At 39.1% G+C, this 13,375-nt stretch overlaps 1 protein-coding gene across 1 annotated transcript; it reads left to right on the top strand.

Annotated features, from left to right (window-relative positions):
• Window positions 1-1,282: 1,282 nt before the first annotated feature.
• cxcl12b (chemokine (C-X-C motif) ligand 12b (stromal cell-derived factor 1)) lies at window positions 1,283-12,295 on the top strand. Its single transcript, XM_044114522.1, has 4 exons — window positions 1,283-1,427; window positions 3,474-3,591; window positions 8,601-8,684; window positions 9,983-12,295. The coding sequence occupies exons 1-4, from the start codon at window positions 1,361-1,363 to the stop codon at window positions 10,020-10,022; spliced, it is 309 nt and encodes a 102-aa protein (XP_043970457.1). The 5' UTR covers window positions 1,283-1,360; the 3' UTR covers window positions 10,023-12,295.
• Window positions 12,296-13,375: the final 1,080 nt, after the last annotated feature.

Genomic DNA, 13,375 nt, shown 5'->3' with positions numbered 1-13,375 from the left:
TTAAGATAGAAATGTGTGTTTTAATGCTCATTAAAAGCAGTGGCGTCCCTAAAAGGAGAGTGGCGGGGGGACGAGGCCCCTGGGAAAATGCTGGCCACTCCCCTTTTATAAATCATATTCAGCTGAAACAAAGAAATATTATCATTTCATTGAAAGACTTTACATTGATCTCTATTTCTATTGATTATGGTAAGACACCTGAGACAGTTTTTAAATCAAAACTTCAAAAACAACAACAAAAAAATTATTATTACAACCTCTGCTCAAAGCAAAACAACACCACAATGGAACCAGAGTAAAATGGATTAAAAAAAGATGAAAGAAAGTGATTTTAAACACAGGTTGTCATAGTTACAAAGGTCCTTGAGGTGAACACAAACATAAGGAAACAAACTGCGGCAGACAGCAAACTTTTTACGTTAGAAACAGTTGTGTCCTGAAAGAAACGATAGATTTTCTTCTCTTTTTAGTTCAAACCTAACTGTGCATTTTAGATCTGGTGAAATATAACTCTACACAATCCGACCCTTGATTGCAGAAACCTCCAAACTTCAGCTTCTCCTTGATTTTTCTTTGGCTTGCCTTGCACACAAGAAATGGAGAATCGCAGAAGTCAATTTTAAGATCTGCAGTTTCTCTCATTTTATTTATTTATTAACTTTTTATTTTTTATTTTTTTTCTTTCGGCACAACTTTTCCTTCCTCCTAATTGTGTCCCAGATGTGAGGTCTAAACAGACTGGTAATGGTTTAATCACGGCGCAGACAATGAAAGTCCCGTGGAGCCTATTAAGGACATGAACCAGGCGCAGAGGACAGGAACCGGGCCAGAGGACGAGGAGACGAAGAGAGGAAAAGGGGGGAGCAGTCTGTGTCCTAGCAAACAATAACACAACACTCAGCTGAAGCATGCAGCATTATTAGCCCGGCAGGAGGGAGCTCTGCCGCTCACAATGGGGCTGGGACTGACTGGTGGGCAAAGTGCCGGTGTACTGGTTTCAGCGTGTGGCGTTTCTACGTGTGTGGTGGAGAGGAAACCCCGGAGAGATGGATGATGGAAGAGATCAAATACAGATACAAAAAGATGAAATCTAGGAAAGAAACGTTACATGAAGGACAGAAGCTGCTCACTGACTCCCAGCCAACACATTTACAATCAGGGAAGTCTTCTCTTCTCCTCCTCCCCTGCTCTCACCTCCTCTCCGGGGACCCACGCCTCGCCCTCCTGAGAAAGTGGGACTCCCCCTCTCCCTTTCTGCTCCCTCCCACTGAAGCTTTAACTGCAGCCGCAGCGGAGCTGGAGGACACAGTCGTGCGCTGGAGTGTAGAGGACGAAGAGAGAGCAAGCCATTCCTGAAGCCATGGACGTCAAGCTGCTGGCGCTGATGACGCTGCTGGCCGTGATCATGCAGGTTCCCACTGCAAACGGTGAGTCTGGACTGGGAACTCTGGGGAGGTTTCAGGTCACTTTGCTGGTTTGGTCATTTGTTTTTGGTTATTTTTGTACCAGTATGTACATTTGGTGGACATTTGGATTTAATGTCTCCTGCCATGGAGGAACTTTCACTTTTCTGGTTTCAATCTGGATGAGAAAAACGAGTTTCCATTTTAATGTGAAGCATGTATCATCTGGGTACTTGCATTAATTTAACATGTCTTCCAGATTTTACACATTTGTTTCATTGTTTTCACTCGTTGGATCAGAATATCACTGCAGCTCATGCTCGTTCTGTGATGAATGTTAGGAAATTTTAGTTTCTAGCTGGCAAACTTTAATTCTAAAAAGATTGTCATAATTTTTCCACAATGTTGAATCGTGTTGCAGTGATAAATGATGATGGAAGGTGTTTTAAATATTAGTTTTTCTACCCGTTTTCAATCTTTTGTAGATTAATTTTGACCACTTTGTTTTATAATTATGCTGTTTTCTCTAGTACTGAGGCAAACTGATCCATTGGTTCTCAAAGTTTTATCTCAAACTAAAGGTGATGTGTGTATAAAATGGTCTGAAGGAGTTCGTTGTGATAATTTAACTCACTTTATTTGTTTATGTAGCAACAGGATTATTTCTTATCTATGATATTAACGTTTCATAAATTGAACGAATTAATGAAGAAATCATTTATTCATAGATAGAATCACAAAGTGCTGTTAAATCATTTTATTAATTCATAATACAAAATCAGGGGCTTAAAAGTGCAAAACATATGAAATATAAGAAGATAGATAACATAATTACTAACGCCGGTATAAATTCTAAGTCCTACTAACTGGAATACAGAAAAACAACAAAATATGTCCAATGTTTTTGGTTGAAACACTATTTCAAATGTGATTTCCTGCCTTCACTTCCACAGTAAAAATAAAGTCTAGAATCTTAAATCTTGAGCGCTGCCTTCGCGCTGACCCCCCGTTAATCTCCTTCGAGTTAACCTCTGTGCTGCCGAGTCGCCCGCCGCTGCTGCAGCAGCTTCTAAGTGCTAGAGCTTGTAGCTTCAGCCCCCTCCAGCATATTAAAGTCTCGGGTCTATGTATGAGTGTATATTTGTCTTTTACTCTTTGCTTTCCTATAATTAGTTTCTAATTAGGGATAAAGAGGGAAGTGGGGAAAGCAGTGGGCCCTTGCGTGTGGCCCCGGCGCTGCATGCTGCATAATAATCTCTTAGTTTGCATGAGAAAGAAGTCTGAACGGGTGTGAATCATTAGGCTGATACTTAGCCATTTGTGGAAAGACATTTGGTGTTTATATATATATATATATATATAAATTCAGTGGTTATGAGCTGAATCCCACTGCAAATGTTTAAAATGTGAAATTATCTATTGTAAACTGGCTAAATGTTGTTTTTTGTAGATTTTCAAATGCATTTTTAAGTTCTTTAAATTACAAAGAATAGTCAAATGAGCAACTCTGTGCAGTAATGGTTGCATGTCTGTTTTCCTCGCTGCTCAGCAGGTATCCACAGTGCTGATTTGTAATCATTTTCAGAATGCGCTTGAGCTGATTTCCATACAGCCTGCTGATGCCGTCTCGGCTCCAGATGACTTTTTTTATAAGAAAAGCAAAAAAGAAACACAGAGGGAGGAATATTGGAAAAGGCTGAGGACCCTTTTCCCTTTAGAGTGGCCAGGCTAAATGCCGCTGCAATGAAAGGCTAAAATTCTGCACCTGTGGTTGTGTGAAAGAAAGAAAAGAAGTGGCCATAAAGGACTAATCTCTTTTTAATTAACATGTCCTGGAAAAAAAAAATTGCAGCTAAACTCGTAAATCCTCCTTGCTTTGTGAACATTTATTACAGTAGATTAAACCTGTTCACTGAAGAAAGAGGCACCTTAATATGCTTGAATTTGAAACGTGAACGATTTTATTTCAGTTTAATTTTAGCACCTGCTGCCGATTTGCTTTATTTCATTGACTTTTGTTGTTGCCTGCTTGCAGCTTTGTGATGAGTTTTTGGTTTGTGTTGCTTTCAGCCAAGCCCATCAGTCTGGTGGAGCGGTGCTGGTGTCGCACCACACTCAACACCGTTTCTCAGCGCTCCATCAAGGAGCTCAAGTTTCTCCACACCCCCAACTGCCCCTTCCAAGTCATGTAAGTAAATGATACGGAGCGCTTATCTCTGAGAAATGTCTTTCTAATTGTCTGATATTCTCACTAATTTGTACAGATTTCTATGTATTAATGCGTATTTGTCTGTCTGCTGACTTAAGCTTCAGGTAATCTGGTGGAAGTATAGAGTCAAACCATTTATGGATGGAGTTGAAATTGTTTTCTTTTCTCTGTGAAGAACTGTTAAAGCAGCTTATGCATTTAAGTAATAAATCATTCTAGAGGATTTTGATGCTTTAGTTTCATGCTGAGTCTCAAGAAAGGTGTAAAATATTCATCCAGCTTGGCACACGTCTGAGTTCTGGCCCATACAAAGTGTCTCAGTAGGATGTCAGAGTTTCATGGATTTGCATTATTTCTTATATTGAAAATATTATTTAAACCAGACGCACAACAATGTTCACTAAAGTTCAAGAAATTCAATTAAAGTTTTCCATGAAGGCAACGTTAAAGGCCAGCTTGTGCAATATACGCTACCGTCAGTCATATTTATCGTGGAAACCTTATTTTTGGACTTAGCAATGAGCCTCCTGCAGGCTATGCAAGGCATTGCAAGAAAATTTAAGATGGAAATAAATATAACTTCTCACCTAAATTTTATGGCCAATTTAAATCCAGATTATTAGTCAAAATGTCACATAGCTATTACTAGCTATTACTGTGTAATAGTATTACTAGCTATTACACAGCAATCCATTATTATTATCATTATTATTGTTCAGTGAAGCTAATAATAAAGTGTGGTAAAGTATCACAAAATGATGAGGCTGCTTCTCCTGTCCACCCCCAACAAACTTGGGCTTTAATTTTTAAGCCAATGCTAAAGTCGCAACAGTATAAACCCATCAGTGTAGGTAATAGGGTTTGCGAAGCGGTTTTTGTGTGTTTTCACTGTTTTTGATCCACATGTGTTGACGTGTGGGGTAAATGTGAGGCCTGGTGTTGATATCCTGTGGTAAAGTATCACAAAATGATGAGATTTAAAACAACACAATCCACTCAGACAAACTTGGGCCAATTTTTAAGGGACCATTTATGTTTGTAAAGGAAGCAATCATCAGGGGTCAAAGAGATTACCTTTGTATTACTGCTGACCCCTTGTGTCCCTTATCCTCTCTTTTTTTGTTATTTATTTCCCTCCTGAAACTGCTCAGCAACAATGATTGATGAAATGTCACCGGCCTGGGACGTATTAACTAGAAAGTCTCATCACTTCCTGGCTAGAGAAGAGTGGACAGCAGTCTGAAAGGCTTTGGGGATTCTGCCAAAAAAAGAGGGAGGAGGGGTTAAAAATAAATAAAAAATGAGGGATGACCAAATGGCAAAATGTCACAGAGGACAAGCTGGCCAGAGACGTCTCAAACCCACCGTCCAGGGTATCTCTATTGGACCAGATGTAGGAAAGCTGGAAACACTACACCTCCAAAAAACTAGAAAGTCCTCCCCCATGTTTCCCCCCATGTGCCATCATCCTCACGGACCTCAGCATGCTGTTGATATAGACATCCCTGAGGAAAAGCAAACAGAGATCCTGCATGTTGGATTGAGGGATTTGAGACTGATGCTCGGACTGACGCTCCTGGAGGGCACTGTAGGCGAAGGGGCAACGCGTTCCTCCTGCTAGTGTGTGTGTGTGTGTGTGTGTGGGTGTGGCGGCATCTGAACGGGTTGAAGGGATTGCAGGGTCGCAGTCTGGGGAATGGGTTGAATTTACAGTTGTGGGACAAGAGAGACGGAGGGAGGAGAAGAGAGGTGCTGCACCTCCGAGCTGTTAGCTCACACACACACACACACACAACCTTTTGGCACTGCGGTGTGAAATCAGCCACATGTTTTAAGAGGAGGTGAAACCTTACAGCCTGATGCCCCCCCATTGATGTCCACCCAGCGACCCAGAAGTCCAGAGGATAATTACTTACTTACACTTATTTAGCAACCCAGAACAGGGATTAGAACGTAAAACGCAGAAAAACAACTAAGTTTTAGCCTCCTATTCTTCCAAACCAGAAAAGGAATTAGACCAGCGGATACTAACTTGTACATCCCTGAATATGAGTATCTCGTTTATTTACTTTGGATCAAGATTATTAGCTTTTTCTTCTTTTGCTCTTTCTTTTGGTCTGTTATTTTGTTTGTATTTCCTTTTAAATGCTGTAAAGCACTTTGCAGTGCCTCGTTGCTGAAAATGTGCTAGATAAATAAAATTACTTTACCTCTACCAGTCAGATCTGAAACTCAACCGGACAAGAAAACTAATCCCTTCACCACCTTTTCACAGACAGACCAGCAACAGCAAGAAATTAGGATGAATAAACATAGAACTTAATTCCTTAAACTAAGTAATCTATGAGCAAAAGTGTCTCTGCATTAGTTTATTGTATATTAGAGCTTTTTGCTGTAAAAGTATTCAAGGAATAAAATTACAAAAGAAAGAAACCTCAAGTTACTAACTCCCCCCAAAACCTTAATTATTTCTCATCAAAATGGGAACGATAAGAGAAAGCGTTCCGGGAAGGCTGTGAGTAAATTCTCGTGAATCAGCAGACAAAAGTTTTAATGTTTAAAAAAACTTGCATTGTGAAATTCAAGGGCGGATGAAAGTGCACATTTAATTTACCTCCATGTTTGGAGCAAGATGGTGAGAAAAATGATTTTAAAAAACAAACTGTAGAGCTCCTGAAATAAGACGTTAGTGTGATATTTTGTTCCTTACACGACAGTCGTGTTGCGAAACAGTTTTCTGTTTTTATCTGCTTAAATTAACTTTAATGGTTACAGAAGAGATGCCTTCTATGCATCTAAATGAACAATTGTCAAAGCTGAAATTCATTGACAATAACATCCTGAGGAAACTGGAAGTACCGCAAGTGAAAACATGCATTAGAAAAGCTTCTCTACGACATCATATTTGATGGAAGGAGGAAACTAAATTTAAAAAAACAAAACAAAACAGAATCTGTTTGTCTGCCGGTGACAAAACGACGTCAACAAAATAAAAAGGGGCAACTTGCTTACAGTAAAACACGGCGGAGATCCGATTGTGTTTGACTGCGGGTCGGCTTTGATGCTTCGGTTATTGGAGGAAGTAAGGGGTTTAACAGATAACACAAAAGCATCTCTGCGTATTTTTGTGAACTTGGGTTCATAGTTAAATTGTTCCACAGACCGCCGGCGGTGAAAGCAGCAGATAAAAGAGCCTGGAAATGTGATTAAAGAGGAGGAGATGGAAGGTTTTAAACCTGGCCAGCAATGGTTCCCACTATAAATCCCAGTAGAAACTTTGGAGGCAAACTGAGATCTAACATTACAAGAAGACTTGTGTTTTGTTCTTTTTCCCTAAAGTACCTGAACTCACCACAGAAATGTGAGACATAAAAGTGTGCGAGAAGCATTTTGATGTCGTGAGGAATTGTGTATTAATGCCAAATTATGCAAACAAATGAGTCAACAGTTTGAGTTTTTGTGTCTGTTTCTCTATAAATGTTTAGTCGGTAAATATCAGAACTGTAGAAATGAACTTAAACGAGTTTAATTTGATTACATTTCAAGGGAATGTGTGCTTGAGCCGTATTCCTCTTATTAAATCAAATAATCTGGATTCAAGCCAGCAAAAATCAGAACGTCTACAAGTTGCAATATTTCATGCTAGAAATTCACGCCACGCCAAAACAGAAGAAAGTTTTAAATGAAACCGAGGCGATCCGTAGAAGATGTTTGATGCGCTTTGCAGAGACATCTTTACGTAGAGAGTTCAGTGTCATCACTGATGTGAGCGGAAACAGAAAGCTGCCATTTTTCTCCCTCGGCCCCAAACATACAGAAACCTGCTGTAATAATGTAATCCGTCGCGTTTAAACGGGCTGCAGGATGTGCCGAGATTCTTCAAAGACGAGGTGTTCTGGAGCAAAACCACGGGAGACATATTTATGGCACCTCACGTGCAATTTAGGATTAAAATCCCTTCGATTTATTCAGCTAAACTTGAACCCTGGACGGATCAGCTTTTAATCAGCTGATAAGGGAAGTTCTGTTTCCTGGTTCTTTGAATGAAACACTGATAAGGTTTAATTTAGTATTTCCCTTTCAACATCTTAGAACAACCAGTAATCCTATTTTTACAGGGGAGGTTTGAAGAATGATCAATCAACTGACAAGGCTCACTTCATCCTTCATTAAGGCTTTGTTTGTCACAGTTTCAGGTGTTTTAAAGTAGATATGGGCATGTTTATGCTTCTCACACGAACAAAGAAGCAGATTTCTGGAGCATTTTCCAGATTTTTGAAGAGCCTAAAATAAGTTTGCCTCAACAAAAATGACGTGTAACCAAGACAAATTGGTCTCACCACAACGGGAAAGTTTCCAGACTATCAGAGCAACTTCAGAACAGCAGAAATAATCAGTAATAAAACGTTTCTGTTGCATTTAATTCGGGTTGCTAGTGGGTTAAAATAGTTTGAGGGTTTGTTTGTTTTTTTTTAATTCTTGTAAAATTTTCTTTAGTTTACTCAAACTAAACATCTGACAACACAAATGTTTAATGGAACCATCGCCAAGATAAATTAATTTTAAGACTCATTAGGGTTTCCGTTACTCATCATATCTGTTTCATTTCAACAAGATCTAACTGAAGGTTTTGGTGACACACCCAGCAGAAAACATAAAGCGAGCGTCTTGAATTGATAAACCAGCCACGATTTCCTTTTTTTTTGTAAAGCTTTGATTAAACTAATCTTTTGTAGACACTACCTCTGTGCAGGACGGGGGTGGGAGGAGAAGTCCTGCAGCATAAATATCCCTCCATGATGTCCTTGAAGCTGATTTATGATACGCATGCTTGGATGAGACTCAACAACTTCCTCTCTATCTCTTTGTGTAAACTTATGTTTTAGCAGAGAAGCTGGAGAAGTAAATGTTCATCTGTGTGTCGAATGGTAATAATCACAGACAAATGGTATGTAATTTAGATTTTTTATTTTTTTTTTCTTCCGCAGTGCTAAACTGAAGAACAACCGGGAGGTTTGCATCAACCCCGAGACCAAGTGGTTGCAAGGATACCTGAAGAACGCCATCAACAAGTAAGAACAGAACAAACTCTGCTGTTGACGAATGATCCCTCACAAAGGAAGAAACTCTGCTCACACGAGTTTAGATGTCGCAGGAAAAGAAATAAACTTTTCCACATTCCCGCTCACAATTACTCTCTGAAACTGTTTACGTGCAGCAGACGGAGAAATAATTGCCACTAATTTATGAATAGACTTAAATCTTCCACTGCGATTCGTGCGCCTTTGTTTCCACAAACCTGCTAAACATTTAATCCAAAGTTCGCACAAGATGTGAACTTGAAAGCAGATGTTAAGTATTTACATTTGTCCTGCAAATTCCCACATTTATGTCTTCGCCAAGTGCGTGTTATCAGAAGCGCAGGAAATGCATCTTTGAAATGAGTGACAAAAAAAAAACCCGACTAAACCTCAAGTTATTGTCAAATTTCTGTTTTCTAAAACATTATAAAGCATTTCCAAAGGAATTCCCAACCAGCAAACAAAGGCAAATATGAAAGCTTTGAAATATATTATCATAACTTGAAATTCTTTTTGATCATAGATCACCATTTAAATTTAAACAAACAATTAATTGAAAACAAAAAGCATATTTACACTATCACAAAACCTTACCGAGTATTTTTGATCTAGTTTGTAGGTCAAATATGTTAGTACACCTGAAATAAGACACAACTCACTTGCAAGTAATGTTTATCAAAATATAGGATCCTGTTTTTAGTCATTAATTTCTTATAACTAATGAAAAGATAACTATATATATATATATATCATTACAACATTGGAATAATGTCTTGTTCTCAGTAAAATAATCTGCTAGTGGACCTAGTACTTTTTAAAATCAATATTAGACAATTATTGACTTTAAACAAGCTCTGGTATTTTGCTGAAAAGTTACTTGGAAGCTAGTTTTGTCTTATTTCAAGTGTGCTAAGAAAATACTTGTTAAGGTTTTGTGTTTTCACAGTGTGTGAAATTATATAACGGAGCTAAATAGCAGTTGTCGTTCCCAGAGGTCAGCATCTTCCTTCAGATGTAGCGAATCAGAAATGTCATTTGTTAAATTCGACTTAAGAATGGCAACGTCATCCCAGCTAGCCACATTCGGTTTCCACGGTAACCAGAAGCTGTATGTGGCTATTGGTGACGGCAGCTTCTACTGTCTCCGTTTCTGGTTCACGTTTTCCGGTTAAGCAGCAATCAGAATGTCTTCCTGCTTCTACGTCCTGCTGAATAAAAAGAGATCGTCTGCACACTGCCGTAACGTCACGAAACACTAACCCTTTTCACGCCTCTGCTCATCTCCCCAGGGTGAAAAAGTCCAAGAGACGCAACACCAAGAAAGTCTAAACTCCTGAGAAAGGGGCATGGAGCGCGCTGCCTCCGAATCTGAACTCCCCTCCCCCAGGTCAAACCTCTGTACCTCCCTGACACTGCTTTGGATGTATGCAAACACAACACGCTGTACGCTACCTACCTGTCCACCTCTGTGGACCGCTTGCAGAAGCAGCGCTTCACCTCCAAACCTGCACTGACCGCACCGCCGCCATTCCCCCTCCCCCCCCAAACCCCAACCCAACCGGGCGAGGAGTCGTCTTCTGAAATCCATCCGAGCTCCAGATGCAGTGATGAAACTTTGAAACAGCAGGGTGCAAACAGAAAGTGTCTCTGAGCGTGGATCAATTGAACTAAACGTGAATAGTCAGGGTTGTTTCGTTTTTTGTTTTGTTTTTTCTTACACGCCTGTAAAGAGAAACCTCAGGCTCTCCAGCTCACACAAAAGCTTTGTGACTTCACAACATCGTAACCTCTTGAACACTAACAATGTCTCCAAGAGGACGCTCACGCACTGACGCATCAGTTGCGCTTTGGTGAAATGAAGAAGTGCTTAATTTGCGGACACCAAAGGGAACTCATGCGAGGCAAAACATGTCTCCTCTTCTACTAAAACACACCACGCTTCAACCTCAACAAAGATTCCCAGGTCTCCATCTCCTCCCACTTCTCCTGTCTCCGAAATCCCCTGCATGTTCTCCATCACCACGTCCTATGAATTTCCTCTCTGGCCTCCATCTTCTCCTCCTTCGACACAGAATGTGGGATTTCCAGACATGACAGCTGAACTCCGCGGCTGATGATCAGCGGCGAGCCTGGCGTCCATGTTTGACGGAGAGCTCAACAGCCGGCCTCGCTTCATTTAGAGGAATCCTCCACTGTGTCGACACCAGCACCGGCCTCATGGTGCTGTATGTTCACAATTTATACGACTGGTTCATCGTTGTGTATTGTCGTTTTTTATTCTTTTATGTAAGAGGGAACATCTACTAACAAATGGGAGATAGGATAAAGTCTTACGCATTTACTGATAACGGGACGTTTGCCAGACGAAGTTGAAGCCATGCAAGGGAAAGAACGGATTTTTGTTGAAACAATTTAGCAATAGAAAACACATTTTCGAGTGCGTGGTGCTCTACGATCACAAGTTTAGAGTTTTATACCAACACCATTCCTTTCTTAGGAATCAAAAGCTAATAAATGGTCAAAATTAGTTGGGTCATGAATGTCACAGAGGGAACGTTAAGGTTGGCAAAAGGGAAGTTTTGGTTTATCCACTTTTTTATATATATATATATATTTGAGCCACTTTATTATCAGATGTGTCCTTTAGCGTATTTTTATTCTTTTTATATGTGGAATCTTACTAATTGTTTTTTATCATAAGTAGGTGAAAGCTACTAAATGAAGGTGGATTTTTCAGTATTAATCTTCTTTACCACAAATAAAGAGAATGTAATCCTGTATGCAAAGAAACACAACACCATCACTGTTTGACTGCTCATGTTAAATGTATTTTTTTTATTTTTATCTCTCTTAATGTTTCTTTACCAGTCAAAATGAGATGCTAACGTGTCAGAGCTGCTAAAGCTGACATATTTTTTCTTAAAGAAGGCTTTTGAAATTGCTTTGGAGCGCAAAGCTTCCTGAGCTCGAGTCAAACCAACTGAACAATTTTATTTCATTTTTTTTCTTTTATTGTTTTACTTTAGTCGATGTGTGACGCGTCACCAGCCGATGGGCCGCGACAGAACCAAAATGTCAGCTTAGATCAGAGCGACCAGCGTGTGCTTTCAATCTGCCAGCAGCTGAAAAGCCTTTCCTCACTTTTACTCAAACCTGCTCATTCAGAACCAGGTGGTTGTGATCATTTTTATGTTCTCGTGTTTCATTTTGTGCTGGTTTGTTTTGTTCTGTTGCTGTCTGTGATTTTCTTAGCAGTTCGGAGAAAACGGTGCAATAATCCTGTAATTAATCTCTCGTAAATGGACTAGAGCTGTTAATCCTGTGTGATTAAACTAAATTATATGAACGTATTTCTCAGAAAACAAAGTGTTTCAGTAAGGTATTCAAAGATAAATGGGGGGTTTTTTGGGGGGTTTTTTTTGTAGTTCATTACCAAACTGCTCCAACCATTGAAATTAGTAAATTGGTAAATAGCAACATTTTGTAACTTCTGATGTTTTCTCATGTTCAGTCTGTGGACTTGGAGAATGTACTGGGTCACCAGCACTGAAACTATGAATCTAGGGAAATCAAACACGGTGATAATGAGTTTCAGCAAAATGCCTCTGTGAGAAAATGTAACCTGATCAGCAAAAAGCCATTTTAAACGACGCTTTTTTCTCTTTCTTTCACTTTTAACATTTTTTAACATCTTTTAAGTTGGTTTGCCAAAACTGGCGTTCAGCTTAACTCTGAATGCTCTCTACTGTTGTATTTTTAAATCAATCAAAATGAGTTTTACTTCGGAGCCCAAGACAATGTGAAAATGTTTTTTCTCGTGGCAGCTTCTGACTTATTCCTTTGTAATGTTTTAGAAGATTACTTCCTGTTTTTTCACAGCTTGTAAGCCAAGAGGCTGTAACTTTATTTTTGTTGTTTTTATTTTTATATCTATGCCCATTTTTCAATAAAGCATAATAAGATAAAAAATAAGTGGACTACCTGTGTTTCATCCATCCCAGACGACTTTGGTTTGAATTTCTTGCTTATTTAAAGGTTAGTTTTTGTGACTTAACTAGAATCATTTCTCCTTTTATGGCAATTTGTTGAAGAAATCATACAGCTATGTAAAAGTGTTCATAATTGTTTAATCAAATTTTCTTGCACCATAACCTGTAATATCACTGTATTTAATTGGCCTTTTGTGGCTCTGATCTGGAAGAAAAAGAATAAGGGACAGAAATAATGGCACTTTTTTTTTATTATCCCCCTTTTAATTTGACACCCTTAAATGAAATCGGTCTTCTTCCACCATAAGTCAAATAATTAACAATAATGGCTGTTAATAACTAGGAACCGTGGCGCCCTCAGAAATGTTCACAGAGTGTAAAAACACATTAACCAATTTTATTTATTTGTTTATTTATTTGGGTTGCATGATTTTTCAGTGTAAACACAACAAAAAGATTTGTCTCGTGGCTCAGCTGAGCCCCACAGCTTCCAGTTTGACTTTATTTGAACCCGCAGGTAAAATGCTGCACTTTTACCTTCAGTTTATGATCGCATGTTGCAGCTCAAACATAGCATAATGGATGTATTAAATAAATGTAAAAATACCTGTTGGCGTCTAAATGCAATTCCTGTGAAATTCACTTTTAAGAGTGAAAAGCATGTTTTTATAAATAAAAGTCGAACAACCACAT

The sequence above is a fragment of the Gambusia affinis genome, linkage group LG04, assembly GCF_019740435.1.
Source record: "Gambusia affinis linkage group LG04, SWU_Gaff_1.0, whole genome shotgun sequence".
NCBI classification, from domain to species: domain Eukaryota; kingdom Metazoa; phylum Chordata; class Actinopteri; order Cyprinodontiformes; family Poeciliidae; genus Gambusia; species Gambusia affinis.
Note: the sequence above shows the minus strand (reverse complement) of the source record. Positions and strands in the feature narration are given on the sequence as shown.

Bases quoted from the DNA above. Each gene is read 5' to 3' on its own strand.
- cxcl12b (XM_044114522.1), top strand. From the start codon at position 1,361: ATGGACGTCAAGCTGCTGGCGCTGATGACGCTGCTGGCCGTGATCATG. The intron at 1,428-3,473 runs GTGAGTCTGGAC...TGTTGCTTTCAG, and splicing joins GCAGGTTCCCACTGCAAACG to CCAAGCCCATCAGTCTGGTG. The intron at 3,592-8,600 runs GTAAGTAAATGA...TTTCTTCCGCAG, and splicing joins AACTGCCCCTTCCAAGTCAT to TGCTAAACTGAAGAACAACC.